General features: G+C 34.9%; 4 protein-coding genes across 5 annotated transcripts; 3 read left to right on the top strand and 1 right to left on the bottom strand.

Moving 5' to 3' along the window:
• Positions 1-1,414: 1,414 nt before the first annotated feature.
• LOC114715340 (urea-proton symporter DUR3) lies at positions 1,415-4,946 on the top strand. Its single transcript, XM_028900156.1, has 9 exons — positions 1,415-1,692; positions 1,882-1,989; positions 2,228-2,323; positions 2,410-2,492; positions 2,566-2,786; positions 2,916-3,178; positions 3,259-3,497; positions 3,642-4,291; positions 4,408-4,946. Exons 1-9 carry the CDS (start codon positions 1,507-1,509, stop codon positions 4,698-4,700), a joined length of 2,139 nt encoding a protein of 712 aa, XP_028755989.1. The 5' UTR covers positions 1,415-1,506; the 3' UTR covers positions 4,701-4,946.
• Positions 4,947-14,478: 9,532 nt separating this feature from the next.
• LOC114715319 (uncharacterized) lies at positions 14,479-18,062 on the top strand. Of its 2 annotated transcripts, none has more exons than XM_028900124.1 (4): positions 14,479-15,297; positions 16,349-16,404; positions 16,495-16,687; positions 17,581-18,062. In XM_028900124.1, exons 1-4 carry the CDS (start codon positions 14,605-14,607, stop codon positions 17,914-17,916), a joined length of 1,278 nt encoding a protein of 425 aa, XP_028755957.1. In that variant the 5' UTR covers positions 14,479-14,604; the 3' UTR covers positions 17,917-18,062. The 2 variants fall into 2 exon arrangements, with proteins under 2 accessions (XP_028755957.1, XP_028755956.1); XM_028900123.1 differs by having other exon boundaries at positions 14,481-15,297; positions 17,578-18,062.
• A 1,323-nt stretch (positions 18,063-19,385) lies between these two features.
• Positions 19,386-20,010, top strand: LOC114715329 (RING-H2 finger protein ATL79-like). Its single transcript, XM_028900144.1, has one exon. It carries the CDS (start codon positions 19,462-19,464, stop codon positions 20,008-20,010), a length of 549 nt encoding a protein of 182 aa, XP_028755977.1. The 5' UTR covers positions 19,386-19,461.
• A 5,532-nt stretch (positions 20,011-25,542) lies between these two features.
• On the bottom strand, positions 25,543-27,307 carry LOC114715328 (serpin-ZX-like). The gene is made up of 2 exons (XM_028900143.1): positions 26,705-27,307; positions 25,543-26,229 (listed from the first exon to the last, which is right to left on the bottom strand). The coding sequence occupies exons 1-2, from the start codon at positions 27,224-27,226 to the stop codon at positions 25,543-25,545; spliced, it is 1,209 nt and encodes a 402-aa protein (XP_028755976.1). The 5' UTR covers positions 27,227-27,307.
• Positions 27,308-27,447: the final 140 nt, after the last annotated feature.

The raw sequence follows: 27,447 nt of genomic DNA, 5'->3' as shown, positions 1-27,447 counted from the left end.
GAAATATGATATGGATGCTGTGTATATATTTTTCAGATTCGTAGCATCATCATCTCTCAACGAAAAGGTGAGACTATACATCACGTTTAAGAGTTATTCAACATTCTTTCATGAAATTATTTTATAGAATTAATTTTTTTTTAATTTTGGTCATCATTTTTGTCAAATCCAATGCATTATAAACAAACTGCGTCAAGTTGTTTTTTTTTTTTTGAAAAAAAAATTACAATGACCGAAATAAAACTTCACCTTAGAATTTTTCTTTTGGCAAGAAAAAAAGTTTAGTTGAGTCTATAGAGATACTTACAGATCAGTTATGAATAAGGTATTCACATTGATAGAGGGATTCAAACTTCTAATCTTATAGATTATGAGCCGATTCTTTATCAACTAAACTAACTTGTTAGTTTAGCTCAGAAAAATGAAGGCATTAAAAGGAGATTCAGCCCAAGATGATAATGAGATGCGGTGCGGTCTTAGGCCCAATGTTGACTATACGAGATGGGCTTGTCTGTGTCATAGATGGGCTCTCATGATTATGGGTCGAAGCCCATACGGGCAGACCACGGCCGGAGAAAGCATCCTGGGGATTCAGAAACGCCTCTTGAGTTCCCCCAAAAAAGAAAAAAGGAAACACTCCTTGAAAAGCGTTTTTCAATTAATTAAAGAAATTGGCCTAAAAAATATTAATTAAAAAAACGAAGCAAAAGCGTACTTTATTGATTAGTCCTTTAGTTTCGTATAATATTTTATTCTGGTCTTCTAATTTTGTTTAGTGTCTTTTTAGTGATAGAACCCCAATAATGTCAATGACAAAAGACATTAGCATTAAAATTTTAAATGTTAGCAAAACAATAATTTGCATAAAAAGTTATTTGAGACAAATGGTGTTAAAGGACTGAAAAGATATTTTATAAAATTAAATGACCAGGTTAAATTTATGAGATTCTGTTTCATTTAGCTGGATATTCTGTATAATAGCCATAATTGACAGGTTAATAGTACATGAGATTCTGCATCACTTAGCTGGAGACTTTGTGTAATAGCCTTAATTGAATAGCGTATACGGGCAGAAAATCTAGATCAATCATTCCCGAATAGAAACTGACCAACAAAAAATTATAATTTCATTAAGAAAATGCTTTTTTTTTTGTGACTTAAGAAAATACTTAAATAGTGAAACACAATGCTTTGGCAACTCAATTAACCATCAAGAGAGCAGTTTTTTATTGGCTTCTTTCCTATGACAAAAAAAATATCAACGTCCAAATTTCAACACTTGCGACTTAAAATACTCCATGATTGATTGAACTTTGAATCCAGACCAAAGATTCCTCTGGCCACGATAGATACCTTTGACTTTTCAAACCCATTGTAATTCCCAAGAGAAAAGCCATTAAATTTCCGCTCTGCTTAGTAATCCCCAAGCAATGGAGGCTTGGGAAACTTCAGTTGCAATTTTCTAAGGCAAAACAGTACCTTCCTGTGCCTCCACCTTCTTCCCTCATGGCTTCCCCAACACAGTGTCCACCCTTTGAGTTCTCTGCAAAATATTATCATGTTTCTGAAAATGGAGGCAGCTGTGTGAGGCAGAGCAGTTTCTTTGAAGGCAAACCTGTGCTTAATCAGGGAGTTGGATACTCTGTCATTCTTGGTTTTGGTGCTTTCTTCGCTATCTTCACCTCTTTCTTGGTGAGTAACCATTACAAGTTTCACTTTCTTTATGTAGTTTCTTTGTTCTTCTGTCATGTACGTTAGGTCATGAACTGAAGCTTTTTCTTCTTCCAATTCCATGTTTTCTTATCAGTAAGATACCCTTTAACTTCCAAGGCATCAGAATTAAGTTATTGATCATTTTGTTTAAACGTGCTTGTGGATCAGGTATGGCTGGAGAAGCGATATGTTGGGTCCCGCCACACTTCTGAATGGTTTAATACTGCAGGAAGAAGTGTTAAAACAGGATTGATTGCTAGTGTAATTGTGTCTCAGGTAACATATTCACTCATGACCTCATAAATCATAATATAACTATTAGATAACTAAGAATCACTAATACAGATATATAAAATGGGACCCACAAGAGATAATAAAACTATTTCAAAGTAATTTAAAGTGCTGCTTCATTTTTAGATGTCTGGTATGAGACCACTATGGCTTTGAAAGCATTGGTGCTTGATTGTGAAATTACTAATCTTTAATTTCCTTTCACCACTATGGTTTTATTTAGTGGACATGGGCTGCGACAATCCTGCAAAGTTCTAACGTTGCCTGGGAGTATGGAATTAGTGGGCCTTTCTGGTATGCTAGTGGAGCTACTATACAGGCATGAAGTTTATATCTTCATCAAACATAACTTGTAATCTTTGATATGATTAGACAGTGAAATTAGGCTGAAATTACAATGAACAGGTATTATTATTTGGAATCATGGCCATAGAGATTAAAAGAAAGGCTCCTTATGCTCATACTGTTTGTGAAATTGTCAAAGCTCGGTAAGTTAATTGGGTTTGAATCAATGACAAGATTTCTGTCAGTTTAAATGATATAACATCTTCTTTGTTTCAGATGGGGAACACCTGCACACATTGTATTCCTCATCTTCTGCTTCTTGACCAACATAATAGTAACGGCCATGTTGCTTCTTGGAGGTTCTGCAGTAGTAAATGCATTAACTGGTGTGAACATTTATGCTGCTAGCTTCCTTATACCACTTGGAGTAATCGTCTATACTCTAGCTGGAGGCCTCAAAGCCACGTTCTTGGCAAGCTATATACATTCTGTCATAGGTTGTTCACTTCAATTTTAGTCACTTAAACTACACACAAACACTTTTTTTTGTAAATCTGGTATAGCTAAGATTTGTTTTTGATCCCTTTCGATAATTAACTGGGTATTTGTTTATTGTTCACTTTCAGTGCATATTGTTTTGGTCATATTTGTGTACCTTGTGTATACGGCAAGCAGTGAGCTTGGTAGCCCAAGTGTTATTTACAACCGTTTATTAGAGGTTGCAAGCAGATCAAGACCATGCCAGGAGCCTATGTCACATCATGGCCAATCATGTGGTCCTGTTAATGGCAATTACAAAGGATCTTACCTGACAATGCTGAGTTCAGGTGGTTTGGTTTTTGGGATCATAAATATTGTTGGCAACTTTGGCACTGTCTTTGTGGATAATGTAAGCATAACCCTTAGCTTCTATTGGAATCTGATTAGATCTATGAACAAAGTTTAAATTGATAATGTTGCTGATTCTAGGGATATTGGGTGAGTGCCATTGCTGCAAGACCTTCATCAACTCATAAGGGCTATTTGTTGGGAGGATTGGTCTGGTTTGCTGTGCCATTTTCTTTGGCTACTTCATTGGGTCTTGGAGCTTTGGCCCTTGATTTGCCCATAAATGAAAGCGAGGCAGGCCATGGACTTGTTCCGCCTGCTACGGCAGTGGCTTTAATGGGAAAAGGAGGATCTATTCTTCTTCTTACAATGCTTTTTATGTAAGTTACAATTTGCTCCTTCAATACATAACTTGATACCAACTTGAAGGATTTATCTAATGATAAAGATTAACATGTGATGTGTGACTAGACCAATTGAGTTAACTACTGTTTGACTTTTGATTATTTTGATATATTGATCAGGGCAGTGACTTCAGCTGGTTCATCAGAACTAATTGCAGTGTCTTCTTTGTGTACATATGATATCTACCGTACTTACATAAATCCCAACGCAAGTGGAAAGAAAATCCTTAAAGTGTCAAGAGGGGTAGTTCTAGGATTTGGGTGTTTCATGGGTTTGTTAGCTGTTATCCTAAACAAAGCTGGTGTTTCTCTGGGTTGGATGTACCTTTCAATGGGAGTTTTGATTGGTCCAGCAGTTCTTCCCATTGCATTCATGCTTCTATGGAGAAGAGCAAATGCAAGTGGGGCCATCCTTGGAACAATCATCGGTTGTATCTTTGGAATCATTACATGGTTGTCTGTCACCAAGATCGAATATGGCCTGATAAACCTCGATACAACAGGTAGAAATGCACCTATGCTAGCTGGAAACCTTGTCTCAATCCTAACTGGAGGAGTACTTCATGCCATTAGCAGCATGTTATGGCCTCAGAACTATGACTGGAGCACCACCAGACAAATTACAACAGTTGAAAAGGAAAAAACTGATCTTCCTGCACAAGAGTTCAGAGAAGAAAAGCTGTTAAAGGCCAAAGCATGGATAGTGAAGTGGGGTATTGCCTTCACTGTTTTGATAGCTATAATATGGCCTATTCTCTCCCTCCCAGCAGGTAATCTTAAAAAAAAAAAATTCTTAGTTAAACTAATCTAATCATAAAGATACATAGAACACATATTTGAAGTATAGTTCATTAAAACTGATGCTGTGATTTGTTGATTTGAACAGGGCAGTTTAGTAAAGGGTACTTCTATTTCTGGGCTGTGATTGCAATAGGGTGGGGAACCATTGGTTCTGCAGTAATAATAGCTTTACCAATAATAGAGAGTTGGGAAACCATACACACTGTGATTCTGGGGATGTTTACAAATGACAGGCTCATGGAGAAGGTTGAAGAGTTGAATTTCAAGTTGCAGACAATCATACAAGCAATCCCAGAAGCTGAAAGACTTTATTTGCTTGAGAAGGAGAAAGCAAAGAAAGAAGTCTCAGAGCGACAAGCTTGCTCTCTTCCTGCCTGAGATTCTTTGGAACAAAAAAGAACCTGTTAAGATGTTGCTCCATTATTGGACTTCGGACAAAAAAAAGAAAAGGAATTAAAAGCATCATATCAATACAAGGACCCATGAGATGGTTTTTGTATTCCACCTTTAAAACCGAAAAAGTTTTCATTTTACTGTCAAAGTATCTATCGATAAGGACAAGTACAAGGTGATACAGATGGGTGCGCATTATAAAATATAAAATACATTTTATTTTATTGTTAATGAAAATAGTATCATGCTTTAATCAAAATACTGTTAACCTATATTCATAAGTATTTAATATAAGCATATCTCTTTTTATGAAATAAAATAGATGTGCTTTGTAGTATCGAATCCGATGTTTACATTGCTGTCCTATCAAAAAAAGGATTCCTTATTTTTATGTCATTGACGTGTAACATTAAATTCTAGCGAACCTTTCGTCAGTATACCATAAAAAGTCATAAATTTACAAGAGAAGTACAATCAAACCCTAAAAAAAAAATATAATTACTTAAAATCTATTAACAAGTAAAGTAAAGAGTATATAATGACAAGTTTTAGAGTAGGGAATAAAAATATGTTCAGGTCCATCATTTGTTATTGAGACTTTTTGGTAATTAAATCTTTTTTTGGGATCTCTTGATAACTCTCCCTAAATTTATTATTATTTTAGTAAGATGTCAAAGATTGAAAGGATTAATATAAATTTTAGTCCTTTTAAGTTTATTCTCATTTTGGTTTTGATTTCTTAAATTTTAAATCATTGGTTTTGGACTTTTGGTCCCTCAAATTTCTTTTCAGTTAAAACATTAGTTTCTATAATACAATAAAGACCCGGACCATTTTACCCATAAAAGGACTAAAACTTATGATTTGAAAATTGAGAGATTAAAACCAAAATAAAGATAAATTTAAAAGACTAAAGATTATATTAACCTTTTTATAAATTACTTTTATAATTGATTAAGAGCATATTTTTACGTAAGTGAATATTGTTCCCAACCCGAGTAAACAATAATGATTTAATGATGTTAGAGATATGAGATTTTAGCACGTCATTTAAGCATAGATGATACTCCTCCGATCCTTAATATAAGACCTATTTAACTAATTTGATTAGATTAAAAAAGTTTGGTAAATTAGTTAATTATAAGAAATGTGACAATTTTTTTCTAAAATACCATAATCACTTTCTTAATATCCTTTCTCCCTCTTCTACTTGATTATGGTTGAGAGAGTATCTATAGGAGTAATTTAAAGAAAATTGATAAATATGAGAGATAAGTCTTATATTTAGGAACAAAACCAACTTAACAATTGGGTCCTATATTAAGGACCGGAGGAGTACAATCTTTGGTTTTTAATATAAGAAATAGTTGACTAATTTGAGTAAATTAAAAAAATTAATTAAATTAATTATTTATAATAAATTAGTGTTTTTGTTCCTAAAATACCCTTATTAATTATGTGTATTAGCTAAAAGCCTATAACTATTATTTGATGAAATATTTAACACGTGTAACTATTATAAAGACTACTTTAAAAAAATAAATAAATATTATAAAAAAATTGAATTGAGATCTTATGTTTTAAGATCAAATTAAATATCAAATTAATTTTTATATTAAAAAACAAATGTAATAGTTAAATCCTCGTCAAAGAAGAACATTATCATAGATTCCTACCTTATGTATCATCCCAAAAGTTTGGTTTTGGTTCATATTTGTTATTGTAATTATTGGTTAATCTGAGTTTCATCATCTTTGTTCCTCTTTCTTCTTCATCCTTAACGAACAGATTGAACACTATTGAAGGATTTTTTTTAAAACAAAAAAAGAATAAGAAGAAGAACAAAAGGGGGGTGTGAGTGAAAACATGGAAAAGCAAAAGAGAATAAACAATAAAAATGATTGTAGACAACGGACAAAATGTTCACAAAATTACATATGAGACAACTGATAATTACTACTTCCGTTCTTTAATATAAGAGTTTGTTTGACTTTTATTTTGATCCTAAATATAAGACTCCAATTTGTTGTGAATATAATATCTTTATGGATGTCCATGTATCTATCATTATCTCCCTTATCTCCCAATATCTTCAGTAACTCCCATTATCCCCATTATCTGCAATTATCTTTTATTATTATATCTGTAGATGCTATCAAAGATGTAAAGCCGTGCCTATAAATAGAGGCCATGTACAATGTATTCAGCACCCTATTGAATAGAAAGAGAAATACTCTCTCTTATTGATATTCTTTCTTCTCTGTTCTTCTTCTTTATTTACAACACGTTATCAGCACGAGGGCTCTAACAAAGTGCTATCATGTCAAACCTTACAAAACTTGAGTTTGTGGCTCTTGACATTACTGGGAAGAATTACTTATCTTGGGTACTAGATGCGGAAATTCACTTAAATGCCAATGGTCTGGGAGACAGAATTAAGGCAGAAAATAAGGCATCTAATCAAGAAAAGGCTAAAGCTATGATCTTTTTACGCCATCATTTACATGAAGGACTAAAATGGAATAGTTGACCATTAAAGACCCACTCGTACTTTGGAACAATTTGAAAGAAAGGTATGACCACCAGAAAACTGTCATTCTCCCAAAAGCTCGTTATGAATGGATGCACTTGCGCCTACAAGATTTTAAATCTGTTAGTGAGTATAATTCTGCGATATTTAGAATTAGTTCTCAACTGAAATTATGTGGAGAAAAAGTCACTGATGAAGACATGTTGGAGAAAACATTCTTCACATTTCATGCATCCAACGTGTTCCTGCAGTAGCAATACCGTGAAAAAGGCTTCAAAAAGTATTCTGAACTAATTTCTTGCCTTCTTGTAGCTGAGCAAAATAATGAGCTTCTAATGAAAAATCATGAATTCCGTCCAACCGGCTCCACTCCATTCCCGGAAGTGAATGTAGTAGTAAATGGACCAACACGCGGTCGTGGACGAGGACATGGACGTGCACGAGGCCGTCGCATTGACCGTGGACATGGTCGTGGTCATAATCGAGGTGGTTCAAATTCCTATTCAAAGAGGACAAAGAATGATGAGAATCGCAAGAGAAAAACTAGTGGAAGTAATAACCACTCTGAAGACTCGTGTTATCGTTGTGGTGGGAATGGTCATTGGTCACGTACTTGTCGTACACCGAAATATTTGGTTGACCTTTATCAAGAATCGCTTAAAAATAAAAGTAAAGGCAACGGCAAAATGCCAAGGGTAGAAACCAATTTTGTTGATGAAGAGGGCGATTCTGATTATGGCAACATGGATGTCACTCATTTGGATATTGCTGATTTCTTTACCGATCCTAATGGAAAGATTGATTACCTGATTGGTGATGGGAATGTTCAACAATAAATTGTTTTAGTGAAGTTAAATTTCTATGATTTTTTTTTCTTTTTCATCTTCTTTTATAAAGTTTCTACTTTCAATGTTGTTATCTTTCCAAATTAATAAAATTACGAGTATTTTCCTTTTATTAATTTTGTTTCTTCCTCCCTCTCTTGACTATGTTCCTTGTAACGAAGAATGGCTCCTATTGACGTCAATAATGAAGATTTATGTCTTGTTGACAGTGCAACAACTCATACAATACTTAGAAATAAAAAGTATTTCTCTTCTTTGGTAATGCAAGAAGCCAACCTTCAGACTATATCTGGAAGTGCAAAACTGATTGAAGGCTCTGGAAGAGCCAATATATTGTTACCTGGAGGAACAATATTATACATTGATAGTGCATTTTACTCAACTAAGTCTAAAAGAAATTTGTTGAGTTTTAAGGATATCCGCAAGAATGGATACCATATCGAAACAACAATTGAGGAAAATCAAGAATATCTTGCTATTACAAAGTCAACCTCAGGTAAAAAATGCACACTAGAAAGATTGCCTGCGTTTTCTTCTGGCTTGTACTACACAATTATTAGTACAATTGAAGTACACATCATTATAAACCAGCAGTTTGTAAATGATAACAAATTTAATGTTTGGCATGACCGGTTAGGCCATCCCGGGACAATTATGATGCAAAAAATAATTGAGAATTCATGTGGACATTCATTGAAAAGTCAACAAATACCACAATCCAATGTTTTCTCATGTAATGCATGTTCCAAGGGAAAGTTAATTGTTCGGCCATCACCAGGAAAACTAAAAAGTGAGCCTCTCACTTTTCTAGAACGCATACAGGGAGATATTTGTGGACCGATACATCCATCATGCGGACCATTTAGATATTTTATGGTTCTAATTGATGCATCAACAAGATGGTCGCATGTCTGTTTATTATCTTCGCGTAACCTGGCGTTCGCAAGATTATTGGCTCAATTAATTAGATTAAGAGCACATTTTCCTGATTTTCCTATCAAGAAAATATGTCTTGATAATACTGGTGAATTTACTTCACAAGCTTTCAATGATTATTGTATGTCTCTTGGGATTGATGTTGAACATCCTGTGGCTCATGTGCACACACAAAATGGACTTGCAGAATCATTAATCAAACGTTTACAATTAATTGCAAGACCATTACTTATGAGATCAAATCTCCCAATTTCTGCTTGGGGACATGCAATTTTGCATGTAGCAGTGTTAATTCGCATCAGGCCAACAAGTTATCTCAAGTCCTCCCCTTTACAAGTGGTTTTTGGTCATGAACCAAATATTTCCCATCTAAGAACCTTTGGATGTGCTGTACATGTTCCAATTGCTCCCCCACAACGTACCAAGATGGGGCCTCAAAGAAGGATGGGAATATATATTGGATATGAATCTCCCGCTATAATAAAATATCTAGAACCCTCAACAGGAGATTTGTTCACAGCTCGATTTGCCGATTGTCATTTTGATGAGTCACTTTTTCCAACAATGAGGGGAGAAAATAAGAAGTTGGAAAAGGACATTAGCTGGAAAGAATTATCACTGTCTCATCTTGATCCTCGCACAAAAGAATGTGAACTGGAAGTTCAAAAGATAGTCAATTTACAAAGTTTAGCAAATCAATTACCAGATGCATTTACTGACCCGAAGAGAGTAACAAAATCACATATTCCAGCTGTTAATGCTCCTATTAAAATTGATGTCCCTGATGGACAACCAATTGTGAATGATTCTAAAGCACGTATGAAGCGTGGCAGGCCCATCAGCTCCAAAGATAAAAATCCTCGAAAGAAAAAAGGAGTTAAAAGTATAGATGGCCTAGTCGAGAATAATTTAGAAAAGTTAGCAACTCCAGAAGAGTCATCAGACAACGCTAACATCCCAATTCTCAGTGAAAGTCAGGTACCTGAAATATGTGAAAATGATGAGATCTCAATTAATTATGTTATGAATGGGATACGATGGGACCGAAGTGAAGTCGACGTCGATGATATTTTATCTTATAATGTAGCGCTCGATGTGATAAATGATAATGAGGATCATGAGCCAAAGTCAATTAGTGAATGTAAACAAAGAAAGGATTGGCCAAAATGGAAAAATGCAATTGAGGCAGAATTAAAATCGCTAGAACAGCGAAAAGTTTTTGGACCAGTAGTCCTTACACCTGAAGATGTAAAACCGATTGGATATAAATGGGTTTTTGTGCGAAAGAGAAATGAAAAGGGTGAAATCATAAGATACAAAGCATGACTCGTTGCCCAAGGATTTACGCAAAGACCTGGTATCGATTTTGAAGAAACTTATTCACCAGTAGCGGATACAACTACTTTTCGATACTTGATTAGCCTCGTAGTAAATAAAGGGCTCAATTTACATCTAATGGATGTTGTTACAGCCTATCTGTATGGCTCACTTGATAATGACATTTATATGAGACTCCCTGAAGGGCTGAAATTGCCAGAAGCACACAATTCAAACTCTCGAGAATGATACTCAATTAAGTTAAACAAATCCCTATATGGATTAAAGCAATAAGGGCGAATGTGGTATAACAGGCTTAGTGAGTATCTATTAAGGGAAGGATATAAAAATGATGCAATATGCCCATGTATTTTTATGAAAAGATCAGGAAATGAGTTCGTTATAATCGCTGTGTATGTTGATGATATAAATATTATTGGAACTCCTGAAGAGCTTGAAAAGGTAGTGAATTGCCTAAAGAAAGAATTTGAAATGAAGGATCTAGGAAGAACAAAATTTTGCCTTGGATTACAAATTGAGTATTTGAAAAATGGAATTTTTGTATATCAAGAAACTTATACAAAAAGGATCCTAGAACGTTTTTATATGGATAAATCACATCCATTATGTACTCCAATGGTTGTAAGATCTTTGGAGGTGGATAAGGACCCTTTTAGACCTCGAGAAATCAGGGAAAAAGGTGATGAAGAGCTACTTGGTCCAGAAGTACCATATCTTAGTGCAATTGGAGCACTAATGTATCTTGCTAATCATACACGACCTGATATATCATTTGCAGTCAACTTACTAGCAAGATATAGTTCTTCACCAACACGAAGGCATTGGAATGGAGTTAAACATATCCTTCGTTATCTTAAGGGTACAATGGATATGGGATTATTTTATTCGAATGCATCCAAGACCGATCTTGTTGGCTATGCAGATGCTGGATTTCAGTCTGACCCACATGTTGGTAAATCACAAACTGGCTATGTATTCACATATGGCGGTACAGCCATTTCATGGCGATCTATGAAACAAACTATATCAGCCACATCATCTAACCATACGGAGATTCTAGCAATGCATGAAACAAGTCGAGAATGTGTATGGTTAAGGTTCTTAATACATCACATACGAACTACTTGTGGCTTGTCTTCTGGTAAAATGATCCCAACAATACTGTACGAAGTTAATACTGCATGTATTACCCAACTAAAAGAAGGGTATATCAAAGGAGACAGAACAAAGCATATCTCCCCAAAATTCTTCTTCACTCGTAATCTTCAAAAGGATGGTGAAGTCAATATCTAACAAATTCGTTCCAGTGAAAATTTAGCAGACCTATTCACCAAATCACTTCCAGCCACCATGTTCGAGAGACTTGTTCATGACATTGGACTTCGTAGACTCAGAGATATCAACTGACATTGTCAAGAGGGGGAGTAAATGTATGCTGTACTCTTTTTTCCTTGTCTATGGTTTTTCCCATTGGGTTTTCCTGACAAGGTTTTTAACGAGGCATCACTATGAAATATATATCAATAAATGTTGCACTCTTTTTCTTCTACTAGGTTTTGTCCCACAGGGTTTTCTTAGTAGAAGTTTTTTAACGAGGCACATATTTAGTTATGGATATCCAAGGGGGAGTGTTATGAATATAATATCTTTATGGATGTCCATGTATCTATCATTATCTCCCTTATCTCCCAATATCTTCAGTAACTCCCATTATCCCCATTATCTGCAATTATCTTTTATTATTATATCTGTAGATGCTATCAAAGATGTAAAGCCGTGCCTATAAATAGAGGCCATGTACAATGTATTCAGCACCCTATTGAATAGAAAGAGAAATACTCTCTCTTATTGATATTATTTCTTCTCTATTCTTCTTCTTTATTTATAACACAATTCACTTTGTCTCTAATATTTATATATTTTTTTCTAAAATAGTCTTTTTAATAATGGTAATTCTAGTTAATACACTTAATTAGTAAGGATATTTTAGAAAAGATAACACTTATTTATTATAAATAACTAACTTAAATTTTTTTCTTAATCTCTTCAAATTAGTTAACTAGCTCTTATAATTAGGACCGGAAGTAGTATTTCTTAAGAAAGAAGTCAAAACTCAAAACATTGGGAAGTAAAAAAGCACGAGGAATAACAATAATTTCGACAACGGACACGCACAAAACTACATGTGTGTAAAACTGCTATTTATTTTTAAGTGTGCTTAAATTAGCGGTGACAAAATTGATTTTTATGCCAACTGACTCTTACAAATCAGTCAGTATAATATGATATATGTTTGGATTGATACTTATAAAATGTCAATTAAAAAAATTAAAATATGTTTGGATGATTAATAAAAAAATAAATTCACATATAAAATGACTAAAATGGATATAAATTTTATTGAATAGTAGTATTTTAGATTATATTATTTTAATGTGATAATTATTAAAAAATAATTAAAATTATAATTATAAAATAAAAATATTTGTCAGTGAGAAAATTGTAATAATGATTTTAAATTGGTAAAAAGGATTTAAATTAAATGGTTTTATAAAAAATTAATTTGCAAATACTATGTGTGTATAAAAATTTATTAAGTCTTTATCCCCAATTACATTTTTTATGAAGACTTTTTTTTCCAATTTTCTCTAAATTTATTATTTAATTTTTTTCTTTGGATAATTTTATAAATATATTTCTCTAATCCTATTTATAAGGTACTTTCAGCTAGTTACACATAGATTAAGAAAAACCTTAAACTACATTAACTCTTTATTAAAATATAAGAACTTTTCAAATTTACCCTATTTGATATATACTTTTTTTAAAAAAAATAACTATCTATATTATAATAAATGACGGATAAAATTATATATTCATATAAAAAATTTAACGTAGTGACTTATAAATATGATTCAAAAAAAATTTTCTGCCTTATAAATAGAACCATAGAAGTATATAATTATTGAGTATTTTTGGAGTAATTTTTTTTATTTTTGTTAAAATAAAGCAGGACCCATTTTAAGAAACTCATCTCTCATACCATGGTCATCTTTTTTCTCTCTCTCCACCATGACTTTTTTTTAAAAGCTACAAATTTTGACTTTTGTTTTAATCTAACTTTTTTTTTTAAAAGCCCGTTTGTTCAAAAGTTAATCCAAACAATATTCTAACCTCAAATAAATCACTAACTGAAGTTTCACTTTTCGCGGTACATGTTTTTCTCTTCCAACGGCATTCCAAACACGTCCTACTTTGTTTCTTAAATTCAAAGGATAGATGGAAGGTTAGATTTAATTTTAAATATAAAATCTTAATTTATTTTGTTTATCAAATTTATAATATTTTATTTAAAATATTTTTATTAATTATAAGGGCTAATTCATAGTAATGTATGTGATTAAATGGAATAGTTTAGATAAATTAACACATATTTATTGTAAATAAATAATTTAATTAATTTTTTAATCTTTTAAAATTAGTTAGCTAGTTTTTATATTAGTGAGATGAGGTAGATATGTAGTATTAAATTACTTAAAATAATAAAAGTAGTTCTCATTTACGTTTTTTAAATTGACTTTTATCTGACTTTGCCCGTAGAAATGACATGGGTAATATAAAAATTAAAACATCATCATGCAAAGATCGTTAATTAACCTATGAATTTGCTTTTCGTTGTTTCCTTTCTCCTTCATATGTGGTTTGTCTGTACCGCTGTTTCATTTTGAAGATATAGAGCTTGTTTGAGATAGTATTTAAAAACATCTATAAGTATATTTTATTTAAATTGAAATAAAAATTTTTTTATATACTCACCTTATATTATGTGAAATACAGTTAAAAATTTTTTTATAAACTATTATAAACAGGTTATAGTTGAATTTTAATTGTTAACAAATAAAAAGTTAACTTTTCTCTTCAAAAAAAAAATTTGACCTTTTCCGAACGATAATTAACTAACTTTATAATCCAATCATGATAAGGCGATGGAGTTACGTGCGTGGTTGGATCCTATTTCTGTAAATAAGCTTTAAAGACGAGGCCTTTTTGTGTCCGCCACAACTACCCCGAGAAAGAAAGTTCGCAAAATGACAATTACTGTTCTGTTCTTTCTTTAACGCAGATGCAGCACGCACATACTACAGTGGAGCCCCTTTTTCTGTCGCTCCTTGAAATACTCACAGAAAGCTCTTCTTTTTCTGTCACCCTTTGAAGCTCCCACAAATCTCACTGCCAAGCAATGGCGGAAGACGATGAAGACCAGCCTCAACAAGAGGACCTCTCCAAGCTCACCACCTCTTTCTTAGGCCTAAGCTTCTCTCTCTTTCTTGCATTTCTGCCCAGAAACGCACTTTCTCTTGTCCAAAACCTGCAATCTCGCCTGAGGGAGCTCTCGTTGAAGCTTTTTCAAGCTGAAGAGCAACTGAGAGTAATGAGATCGAGGAGGCAAGAAGATTCCAAGGCCAATGCAAGAGTCGTTGAGATTTTCGCTAGCCACCGCAACGCGTGGCAGGCGGAGGAGAAGCGGTTGCTTCACCAAATCGATTCCGCCACCGAAGAAATCGCGCATTTGAGGACCAAGGTTGTGGAATTCCAGAAATACGAGGCCGAATCGAAGGCTCGCATTGAGGAATTGGAGAGGGAGGTAAGAGAAAGGGACGAGATGCTTAGCTTCATGTCGAGGAGAGGTGGTGGGGAGGACGAAGGGGAGGAATTGGGTGGGTGTCAGACCAGGGACTACAGTGATGACGACCGTAGAGAGTGGTTTCAAAGGGACTCGAAGGAATGCATGCCTGGCACGAATAGCAATGCTGAGGAAGTCGATGTTTTCTATGAACAGAGTCAGAGGTATCTTCAGCTTGAAAATGGGTTTGATTCTGAATTTCTGGCTTCTGCTTCTAAGTTTTGGGCAGAAAGAGCCACACTCTGGCAGGTTTGAGCAATTTTCTCTCTCTCCCTCTCTTTTTGTTTCATTTCCTTCTGAGTTTCTTGCGAAAAGAAAACCTTAAAACTTAATTTGCTACTTTATAGTATAATTTATGGAAATTGGGTTACTTTCTCAGCTGTTGATCGAGGAATCATCCTTTCTTTACTGTTTCTGATGTGGGATTCTGGCTTGTGAGACCCTCCTACCACTTATTCTAGCTTCATGCTTTAGAATAATAATGGCTGGCCCAAGATTCCTTGATCACTTTGAAGTTCAAATTAACCCTGTTAACTTGTAAATGGTTGGGTTGAGAGGGAAATAATCTTCGTGGGCTCGGACAACCATTTTTAATTTGTCTCTTTCTGCCTCTTTCCTGATGCAACTTGTCCTTTGTCTGTTGATGTGTGTATAGGTTAGTATGCATTATATGACCCACTTTCAAATCACCAGGCAACAGGGTGCTAGTCCTTTTCTCTGCTCTCAACGTTATTAACTGGACCATCTTTATCTAGTGATGGATATCATTTTTATTTATTGTCTGGTGGCATGATTTTGCCAGTGCTTAAGTCATTTTTTTCTTTTTTTTTGTTGACTGAATTTGTGGGCAAACTAGAAAAACAAGCCTCTTATCTTCCCTCACCAGTGCAAATATTTCTTCAAGAATAGCTGCATCACCAATAAAACTGATAGCTCAACAGAAGAGATTCGGTGCCTCTACTTGTTTCATTCCTCTCTTTGTTTTCCCCCCTTTTCTGCAGTCCCTGGAACCTTCTTGGGTGGTTCTTGAGGGTAGCTTTTCTGAGAGTCGCCAAGAGATGATCAGCTTCAATTGGATTGCTTAGAGTAGCCTGAAGTTAGTATTAGTCTGCTTCAACTACTTGAAAAATCACAGCTTCGTAGGTCTAAATGACGGCTTTTCCCATCTCTAGTAAAAAGTTAACGCTCAAAAACTCGATTAACTTCACACCGCAGATATGTTTCGGCCAGAAATAAAGGCCATACTCTTTTTGGGTTGTATAAACTACTACTTCTGATCTTCGAATGTTAACCCTTGCAGGATGTGCAGTATGAAACCCATGAATCAACGTATAATATGAAGCATTTTGTGGCAAGGTAAATTGACAGTCTAAATGATGATAACTTTTGAGGCTTTTATTATCAATCTTCCAGTAATTGAAGGGCAAATGATCTTCTTTTACGCAGAAGGGAGTCCCCTTGGAAGGTAGATGGTGATTCAGCTGGAGTCTCAAACAAACTCAAATTACTTGAACAGGAGCTGTTAAATCTTGAGAACATTGGTAAGGGTGATCTATCGAAGGTGCCAACCTTAATGAGGAAGCAGGCTAAGAGATATCAAGCTCTTTCAGAGAAGATTGATGATTTATGCAGAAGAATAGTAAGTTAACTCCAACTTTACGACCAAAAAGTTCCAACTTTGTTGCTTTTGTTTCTATCTTCTTGTCATCTATGAAACTCCTAATCATTCTTCCGTGTTTTCTCTGAAACATTGTACCCTCCAGTTATTATCTTTTATCACTTGGGTTTTTGAACCCTGTGTCTTCTGATGGGTATCAAAAACCACGCAATAAAATTCTTGTCCTTGAGAAGTTTGTGCCTTTGGGGAGGACAGGACAGGAAGACAAAGAATCTCGGTCATGCTCTAACAATAAGCTGTCTGTTATGTCAACCAGCTAATATCACTGATGAATGGTCCCAAAATGGTGTTCACCCAAGTTAATATCAAACTAGACTGTGGGTCCCATGTGTTGCCCTTGTCTAACCTGAGTCACATTGTTCATAGCTTAATGGAGTGTGCCTTCCTGTATGTAATGATATATATATACATATACATATGATTTATGCTCTATGGGCACATATTTACACAAATCTAAGCAGATCTGGATTGAGTCACATTGCCCCAACCGCTCATCTGTTTCTTTTATGTATAGTTAAATTCATGTGACTCTCAACAGTTTCCATCAAAAGGAGGTAAGGATGCTTAGTTTGCTAGTGATCAAGACTCATAACAGAACCGAAACCATGTGCTTGGTGCAAGCATTTATAATATATATTGGACCACAAATCAAATGGGCACCAAATTTGTAAAACTTGACAGATCTTTATCATCCATCCCACTTGCTAGTTTTTCCTTGTCTTGAAGAAAATTCACTTCCAAGTTCATGCTAGGTAGAGGCAACAACCACTTAACATGTGGGCTTTTTTTTCCCCAACTTGCCAATACATTGACATCTCATAACTTACCCTGACATGTGGTCTGTCTCATAGCAGGCAAGCGATCCATGTGAACCGACACTGAGTTCGGAATTTCGAACACAACGGCAAACTGAGTTTTTGTTGGAGGCATTTCGGCTTCAGCAGAGAGCATCTGAAACGGGGCAGAAGCTGATTGAATTACAGAGTGAAGTTGGGAAGAGCTATTACAGGGAGGAGCTGGGGGGAACAAAGAGGTCATTAGACTCCATAAGGAACAACCTGAAAGAGATACAGAGGAATCTGGAGATATGGTTGGCCAGAATCATCGGAGATCTCGAAGGGATTCTGGCAAGGGATGGAGCATCTCGCGTAAGAGAGTATTATGTCTCCAGATATCCTTTTGTTCAGTAGCAGGAATGATCTGTGAGAGAAGAAGGGCCTCTTTTAACCTAACAAATCTGTTAATTTGGTATTCATAATGGAAGGAAGCCATAAAAGTGGTGGTTGAATGTGTTAGCCAAATGAAATTATATATAGCACCTGTGTTTTTTGTGGCATGGCCCTCCATCTTTATCACATTTCTTCTTCAGGCCACCCTTAAATGCTCCTTTCTATTTGCAGATTGAGCCACACACATTACACCAGTAAAAAGAACCAACAGATTGATCACTTCAATGTTCTGATAAATAGGCTAATTTTATGACTATTTTTTTAAAATAAAGGAACTAAATAAATTGATGGCAAAAGAGAGAGTATGAACTAGGAGCAAATTTCGCTGGGTAAGTTACAGCAAGTACCTTTTGTGGTATTGTATGCTCTGAATGTTTGAGTTCTTGTATTGTTATGTCACCATTAATTTCTCTTCTTTCGCAACATCACAAATACAAGAACCATGCTTCATATGATATATTAATTTAATTATGTAATTATATTTTAAAATTGGATGTAAGCTTGGAAGAAGTTTTATTCGCTGGATGCTCTCGTACGTTCGCAGGTGCAAGAAATTAGAGGCCTTGTTTTGTCATGTTTTGTTTTGTTTTTTTTAAATATATTTATATATATAATGAAGTATATTATATTATTATGCACATATTTAAGTTGGAGAGAGAATCTGACGTCCCAATTGTTAACGACCATGCAAAATATGATTGCGCTATGGCTTTACGCAAGGAATTGGTCAAGTTTTTTCTGGCTTTTTTAAATATAAGGCTTATATAATTAATTTCTTATAGTATTAAACTGGTTGGTTGAGTACTTCATTCGGGGGAAAAAATGGTTGGGTGATTTATATATAAAATTGCTTATTTATTTTTATGTTGAATATTTCATTTGGTTTACGTGGAGGAAACGTCGAGAGCTATTCACACTCTTGAGTGTTGCCTGAAACAAAGACAAAGCGACTCATTGACGTTATTTATTTTATTTAATTTGATATTTATATAATTGAATAAAATAAAATAAAAACATAACTTCCTCCGAATAAAATTATCAGCCGACTAGTGCACTATGCCCCCCCCTTTTTTTTTTTCCCTCTCCTACTTCTTTTCTTCCAAATTTCAAGACTTTTTTTTTTTAAAAAAAAAAAGAGGTTAAGATCTAAATTTGCTGAAATTTTTTTTACAAATATTACACATTCAAAAGTTTTTATTAGATGTAAATTTGTCGTAATAATAATTTTAAATCATAATAATATTACTTTTACTGAATATCAGCAGTCAATGTCATCATATTGACGCTAACAAAACTCTTAGTCTAACACTCTTAAATAAAAACTTAGGAGATAAATTTACACATTAAAAAAAAGAAATATATTAAACAATGAACGTTAACATCAGAACCAAAGAGACTATAACGACAGTCTTGCTGAATTCCCCGGGCCGGCTTCCTCTGCTTTATATCTTCAAATCTCATCCCTCTCAATCCAATACCACCGCTCTCTCTCACATCTCATAATCCATGGCCGACGATGGTCCTCCTCTCTTCAGCACCAACGTCTCCGTCGTACTCATCGCCGTGGGCTCCGCCGCCTTCGTCGTCACAATGTACCATCTACTTGCTGTTTGCTTCTGCGGCCACCAACTGACAGACCCTAACTCTGGCCAGCCGACTCCCGCCACCGGAGTAACTCCGCCGGCTTCGAGCATCATCGACGAGAGTTCGTTGGCGGAGCTAATTCCGGCACACAAGTACGAGAAGAAGATCGACGATAATGACTTGGAAGGTGCTCGCGAGGTGACCTGTGCGGTTTGCTTGGGAGATTTCGAGGAAGGCGAAGAGGTGAGAACATTGCCGGAGTGCTCGCACTCTTTTCATGTTCCTTGCATAGATATGTGGCTCTTCTCTCGCCTGAATTGTCCCGTCTGCCGCGCCGATGCCAAGCCGTCTCCGGTGGTTCTGAGCACCGTGTCGGAGTCCGTTCCCGGTGAATCGAATTCGAACGCGAATGACCACCGGATAGATATTGTGCAAAATGCTTTGGTCCACAGTGTCATGTTGCGACGGTGAAATGTTATCGCGTTTCTGCCGTAACGTCCCTTTGCTTTGCTTGCCCCACCCCCACACACACAGATAAATAGCACAAAAACATTTTTTTAAGAAAATAAAAAAACAAATAATATTATTATTAATTTTATGCTACCATTTATTTGAGATGTATAATTTAATATCCATTCACTAAAACTTTACTGTCCATTAACTGAATTCTTGTAATTGGAATGTATTGAAAATGCATGATGGGGATATAACATTTACGTGGGGAGCCCTGCTAGACTGGAAATTGTTTGAATCTGATGCGGGCGTGTTTGGCTGAGCTCGGCCAGGCCTCGGATCTGCTCGGGTGAGAGCTTCTGAATCCTTAGGGGGAGGCCAAAATTCTAAAAGCAATTTCAATTGGATTATTTAATTTGTGTACATTTTCTTAAGAATTTTGATAAAGAAATGATGGTTAGTTACACCATGAAATTAAATAGAAGCAAAAGACGAGGTGGGGGCATGGAGGAGATATTTCATATTTGTGGCCCAGGAAGGCGACAAGTGCGGTTGAATCTATGAATCGATGAAAAAGTTGGGAAGGCGGGTGGCAATGGGTGAACGTTGTTTCAAGCTCAGTAAAAGCCTCCTATATATCTCTATGTTCCCATAAAAATTAATCTCAAATTTAAAATACTTGACAATACTCTGAGTTATATATATATATACTCCTCCGGTCCTTATTATAAGACCCAATTTGACTTTTTATTTGGTCCTAATTATAAGACCCAATCCATTTTGTCTCTTATATTTATGCATTTTTTTTCAAGATAATCCTTCTAATAATGATAGTTTTAGCCAATATACTTAATTAGCAAGGATATTTTAGGAATGACAACACTTATTTATTATAAATAACCAACTTAACTTACTTCCTTAATCTCCTCAAATAAGTCAATTGGGTCTTATAATTAGGACCGGAGGAGTATATATATTAAAAAAAAAGAAGCCTACCATGTGCATATACTCCCCCTTCCTCATTTCATAATTTAAGTAGCTTCTAGAAGAATGACTTGATTCAAAATATAAGTCACTTAGTGAGTAATTAATGCTTATTTGTTAATTTTATTCTTGCAATTAATGCTTCAATATACTCTTCTGGTCCTATTTATAGAGCAAAAAGAATATATTTCTTGGTCTTATTTATAGGGCACTGAGAGAAATTTTTTGCATGGATGTATAATTTTACCCTCATTTATTATTGTGTTGACTTTGTTTATATGAGGTATAATGTATATTAAAAAGGGATAAAGTTGAAAAGTCATTAAATTTTAAATAAGAGTTAATCAAGTTTAAGGTATTTCTTAGTCCGTGTGAAACATGTTAGAAGTGCCTTATAAATAGGATCAGAGGAGTAACTCATTGTGTTTTTCTCTCTCATTCATTACCTCGTTTAATATGGGTAAAGTTAGAAAAAATTTTCAAGTTGGGATAGTTTTAATGAGTTAACTATCCTTTTTTTATATTGATGAATTAGTTAAAGTGACTTGTATGATGAAACTGATGAAGTACTTAGTAGGGTGCTATGGTAAATTGGCAGTTCAATGAAATCCATGTTTGCATAATTAACAGCATAATCTAATTAGCACCACAAGAGTTAATCAGCTCCGCAACAAGGGGACCTAATGATTTAATCACACCAAATGCCAATAAAAGAAGCCCACCCCACATCTCAATATTCACAACTTACTCATCATAATCAAAGTGCCCAACCAATAAACACAACCAAGAGTGACTCATATTTAGTTGTGTATACGAAAATTCAACGCTTAAGAGGATCCCGATGCTTTATTAAATTCGATTAACTTTATTCGATTACTCTAAAGGATTTGATTTTGTTTGTCAGCATATCATCAAGTTGACTTCACACATTGAGGCTTTTGATATGTAGAATCTTATGCCAATTTTAGAAATTGACGCCTGATGAATGGCTTGGAGTTTGACAAATGAGTTAAATCATTTTCAATTAACGAGTGACATAATTTAATAGAAGTTACTCTATATAAATATGCATATGTATCGTTTTCACTTTTCACTAGGGCAAATATTAATTTGATAAAACCTTATCTTAAATTTTACTTAGGTAAAAGGGCTTGTGTGAGGAGAACGCTTAATAAAATTATTAAATGAGACCTTCTAGTTAACAATGTATCTAAAGACTTAGGATCCGTTTGGTTCGATTACATACCAGCCTGACAATGCGATGCAATCAGATGTCATGCGATGCAATGTAATATTTATTACCACAAGTTTGTTTGGTATATTAATTAGGAAAGAAGAGTTTTATATTTAATTAAATAGATATAAAAATACAAGGACCAAAATAGCCCCATCCGGAAAATAAAATCTCTCTCCTCCCTTTTCTCCCAAAGTCGTCCTTTCCTTCCTCTCTGGAAATGGTAACTTCAAATCAGCAAATCAAAACCAACACAAATCAATTACCATGATTTGAAAATAGATTAAACAAAACATAAATCTCACACAAACACACACACACACACAACCCATTTAGAACATTTTCAAAGCGTAGAACAAAAAAAGGCATTCATGGAGCAATGAACCATATCTCTCAACCCACCGTAGATATAGACAAATTGAAAAGCATGGTCCACCCACACATGGGTCTTGTCAAAGATCAAAACAAAATCATCATCAACCTTACACTGACTCTTTGACAGTAAATGGATGCAACATTTAGAACAAATGAAATCACAAATTTGCATTTTGGGATGGGAAGGCCCAAAAAAATTACAAGCAGGGTGACTGTTGCTCTTTGAAAATCATTTACAAAACTCGCGATCATTGTTGAACTCAATAATTTGATTAGTGACAGTAGATTGTTGCTTCTCATAGATCATTCAAGGAAGGGAATGGCAGTTCGATGATGGAACAAGAGTGTCCAATCCAGGTCGGGGGGTTTGATGTTAGTGAGATAGGAGGTGGATTAGAGCAAGAGGTGTCACCAGTAGTGGTGTTGTTAATGATAGAGTGGATTTGGCCGAAAGAGGAAGGAAAGTCGATGAGGATCAAAGAACGTACTAAGGGTATTTTTGACATGAGGTGATGGTACAGGGCGGTAATGAGGATTCATACGGGGAAGTCTATGAAGCCTCATTACCAAATTTTATGCAATCATTATTACCACTGCATCATTAAAAGTCCAACCAAACGCATACCTCATGGTAATGGGATTTGAATTACCACTGGATTACCATTACAGAGCCGTAATGTAATTCAACCAAACAGGCTCTTAGATGTTGATAAAGTACAATAATATCATGCAATCTATATAGCTGACTCCATTTAGTAAGATAAGACGTGTTATTGTTGCTATTACAACAGGGCGGGTGGGCATGTTTAATTCCCATAAGGAAGATATCTCTATGTTACTAATTTTATCTTAACTAACATTTGAAAATTAATAAACATAAAGGTAATAATGCATTATTGATTTGGTTGCTACCATTTGGTAGGGAGCACAAGGAAACAAAACCAATCAAGCAATGACATTTGCAAAATACCATATTAATTGGTAGATCAAGCATCACTTTTTTTCTTGATATTTTAAAATTTTAAGTGTCTGAATTAGAATATTATAAATTTTAGTTTCTTTATGTGTCATTTTCCAATAAACAATGTAATAATTTATCTTATGTTATAAAACTGACTTGGAAAGCAGTAGAAGTATAGAGAAATGAGAATAGACAAGAGAAAGTCTTCCTATATGTTTTTTTAAAAAAAAAAAAACTAGCATTTACTTCTCGGGAGAGAATTTACTTCCTTCTATCATATCTAATATATTTTTATGCAAAACAAATTTTGTATACTTAACTAATTTGATTTAATTTCAATAAAATTTAATTACAATATTACTTATCACCAATGAAGATAATAATAATGCAAATTACAATAATGCTATAATAATTATAACAATGAGGAGAATATGAAATAAAATAATTCAAATTACAATATACAAAATTGCACCTCTTTTAATTAACTTTTCACATTATTTTCACTTAGGTTTATATGACTCAAGATTTTCTATTAAAAGCATATACACTTCTGATTTGAATTGCTTCAAGAAAAATTCAAGAAAACTTGTATCTCCAAGCCGCAAAGGAGTTGAGTAAATGATGACGTGAACCTTCAAGTTTAGTATGCTGAAAATTAACATTCTACGAGGCGGGCAAAATATCCCAAATTGAGAACGTGCGTCCGTGCGTGTGTGTGTGTATTAATAGCATTAGGGATAGATGTCCAGGTCAAAATGTAGTTATTTATCTCGTCCTCAAAATGAAGTTGGAGTTTATTCTCGTCCTTTATTTTCCTCATTGGATCTTTGGGTAGAAATTAAATTATGGTTTTAAAAGTATTTTTACGGTATACAAAATAAATATGTGAAAAAATTTATTTTGTTTTGCGAAAAAGTACTTCTGAAAAATACTTTTAAGTGCTTCTAAACACCCTTTTAATTTGAGTTTTGCCTTCTTCGATCTCATTCTCTGCTTTCCCTTCTTTTTTTTTTCCGCCCTTGCTCATTCATCATATAATTTTGCCAACTAGGATGACTCAATGATGACTAGCTTTGATTTATGGATGATAAAGGATAAAAATACAAGTGATTCAAAAGTTAAGTACAGACAAGTGAGTCAAAAATTTAAGAACTGAACTTTATCAAACCATACTTGAGATTGAGTTTAAAAGACTAAAAAGTTAATTTTTCTAAAAATGTTATCATAATTATGAATTTCACATGACACGTGTTGATTACCTTTGTGATTGTGAATTTTACCTGACATGGATTGATTTACCTTGTCGCCTGTCTTGTGCATTTGTGATTGCTTCTTGCTCATGTCAATCTGTTAAATTTGTGGGATGCAGAAAATGTTGGTTTACGGTATTTTCTCATGGAAGGGCTATGGCAACATAACGAAGGCGAAGTTGCTACTCCTTCATTCTTCAAATTGCCGACGCTTAAAAAATGTTATCATCTATGCATTCTTAGAACTATTCACATGCAAAAACTACCAATGAATGAATCATATTAAACGGTAAAGTCATGTGATTTATTCTCTGTCATAGAAAAATAATAAAAATACGACTTAAGGAGAGTCAGAAAAATAATAAAAATACTACTTAGGAGAGTCAAACATTTAAATTTAAGAGTTAATATAAATTTTGGTCCTTCATATTTGTCTACATTTTGGTTTTAGTTCCTCTAAGTTTTAAACTACAGGTTTTCGTCACTCAAGTTTCTTTTCATTTAAAATATTAGTCCTTATAACCCAATAAAAACTTGGACCATTTTGCCTCTAAAAAAACCAAAACCTATAGTTTGAAATTTGAGGGACTAAAACCAAAATAAGGATAAATTTGAGAGACCAAAAGTTATAAATTACAACTTATTATAACGATGACACATAACATAGGAACACTACCTTGGGAAAGGACTGAGCGTCATCCTAATTGCCAACTCTGTTCTGGCCATGAGAATATCTCCAAACCCTGCTAGGCTCCAACATGAAGGAGGGTTGGGATGTAACCTTTAGAGCGTATTTTTATTCTAGGTAGACGCGGCAAACGTGGTGGACACCCAGACATTACTATTGCAGCGGTGGCTGTTGCAGCTTGGGTCCCTTGTTCGTTTATTTCGATGAATGACTTCTGAAATATGTTGGAAACATATAACCTTCGACAACCAAAAGAACTAAACATTTCTGTCAACTCTCCTTTAGAGAATGGCGATGTTACCCCAAGTTGCCTCAGCACATGGGAAGCCTCCACCTCAGAAGAATTATCAAATTTTGGGGTCATGCAGCCACATACATTCATTAAGGTTTCAGTAACATGGTATCTACGCCCATGTTCAGTATCTACAGGCGGATAAACGAAATGCATCTTGACTTGGCGCTTATCTTGACTTTGCTTTTTATATGTTTGATTGAGGAATTGACAACCATCCTTACCATATTCATTCCTCTTGGCAGTCATGAAGGAAGCCATCTCGACATTTTCAATGTCCTCAAAGCTTTCGAAACGATCTTTGTCCTCATCCCATGCTCCTTTGAAGTAGAGTGCATTTGTAAAGACGAGCTGGACTGAGTTGTTGAGAGACTCCTCACGAATAAGGTTTTTAACCAGGCCATTTGTCTCATTTTCCACCCAGGAATTAATATTTTGCCTCACATCAAGAGCCTGCACAAAATAGCCATTTCATAAGCACTTCAAGAGAACAATAAGTTGTTGCATGTTCTTGATTCCCTTTAATTTCCTTCCTTATCTTAGATATATAAGATTAAAAGAAACATATACTCCAACAGAGGTTAACAAGTGGACACACATGAAATCCTTGTATTTGAACCTAGCTCACAAGCACCTCTCGTGCCACTCCACATTTACAATTTACAACGGTTATAATCATTTAAGAAGAATATAAACGGGCTGCACATATCATGCATCAATCAATATAAGAACTAATGAGATGATTTAGGAGACAAAACAAGGAGAGAAGGAGAGGGGATAATTTGGAGTTGAAACTCAATGAAGTTGATGCAGAGATAGAGAGCATGGCACACAGGAGTCAACCAAAGGGAATAGAACCTGACAATGTTATGACTAATGTAACATTTAAATTTGAGTTAATTAAAGATATTGAGTAAAAAAAAATTACCTTGGTCTGAAAGTCCACTGGGTTCAGAGCGGTTTTATAATCAGAGTTGAGAATCTCTTTAAAAGAGGGCTTGAGAGTAAGGGGTTGATTATGCCACAAGGCATTGGCGCAACGCATACGAGGGCCGACGGCGGGATCACCATCGGCACAGATGACGTCGGAAATTTGGGAGGCTAAGTGATTGAGGCGATCGACAGAATCGGTGTTGAAGAATTTGAGAAGCTGACGGAGGGTGGAACCGCCGGAGCCAGCGGCAAGGAGGCTGAGCACCACTTGGAAGGACAAGGGTGAAACTACCTTGTTTTCGGCTATTTTTCCGTCCATAAGTAGACACTTTCCGAACATCGCCGATTTCTCCAATACGGTGGGATGTTCCGTAGTTTCCCGACCTTCTCCTGTTCTGCTGTTGTAAGAAGCCGTTTGGTTTGCCGAAACTGGGCACAAGGAGAAGGAAAGGACACCACTTTCCAGCCATGGAGTGATGGAGAGCCGGTTCCTGGGATGAAGGAGATTTAGCCGCATTATGGAGAGCAGTTCAAACCCAAATGCTTGTTTTCGAGACTTTTTGCGGTGCTTAGGGCTTGGGAAGGGGCAAAGCTGCGAAAGCAAAAGTCCGGGCGAAAGTAAAACTCCGGTCAAAAAGTTAAGCGAAAATTTTAATTAAATTTATTTAAAATATTAAAATTTAAATCTATATCTAGATAACCTAAACATGTATGATATAAAGTAATCAGGCCAGCCAC

The sequence above is a fragment of the Neltuma alba genome, unplaced genomic scaffold (genome assembly GCF_004799145.2).
Source record: "Neltuma alba isolate B1F8T4 unplaced genomic scaffold, ASM479914v2 tig00011587_pilon, whole genome shotgun sequence".
NCBI lineage: Eukaryota > Viridiplantae > Streptophyta > Magnoliopsida > Fabales > Fabaceae > Neltuma > Neltuma alba.
The sequence above is the reverse complement of the archived record's forward strand: the minus strand, read 5'-3'. Positions and strand labels throughout refer to the sequence as shown.

Excerpts from the sequence above, each read along its gene's own strand:
- LOC114715340 (XM_028900156.1), top strand. The coding sequence starts at position 1,507 with ATGGCTTCCCCAACACAGTGTCCACCCTTTGAGTTCTCTGCAAAATAT. Across the intron at positions 3,179-3,258 it reads GCACTGTCTTTGTGGATAAT|GGATATTGGGTGAGTGCCAT; the intron begins GTAAGCATAACC and ends TGCTGATTCTAG. Across the intron at positions 3,498-3,641 it reads CTTCTTACAATGCTTTTTAT|GGCAGTGACTTCAGCTGGTT; the intron begins GTAAGTTACAAT and ends TATATTGATCAG.
- LOC114715319 (XM_028900123.1), top strand. The coding sequence starts at position 14,605 with ATGGCGGAAGACGATGAAGACCAGCCTCAACAAGAGGACCTCTCCAAG. Across the intron at positions 15,298-16,348 it reads AAAGAGCCACACTCTGGCAG|GATGTGCAGTATGAAACCCA; the intron begins GTTTGAGCAATT and ends TAACCCTTGCAG. Across the intron at positions 16,688-17,577 it reads ATGATTTATGCAGAAGAATA|CAGGCAAGCGATCCATGTGA; the intron begins GTAAGTTAACTC and ends TCTGTCTCATAG.
- LOC114715329 (XM_028900144.1), top strand. The coding sequence starts at position 19,462 with ATGGCCGACGATGGTCCTCCTCTCTTCAGCACCAACGTCTCCGTCGTA.
- LOC114715328 (XM_028900143.1), bottom strand. The coding sequence starts at position 27,226 with ATGCGGCTAAATCTCCTTCATCCCAGGAACCGGCTCTCCATCACTCCA. Across the intron at positions 26,230-26,704 it reads CAGTGGACTTTCAGACCAAG|GCTCTTGATGTGAGGCAAAA; the intron begins GTAATTTTTTTT and ends TATTTTGTGCAG.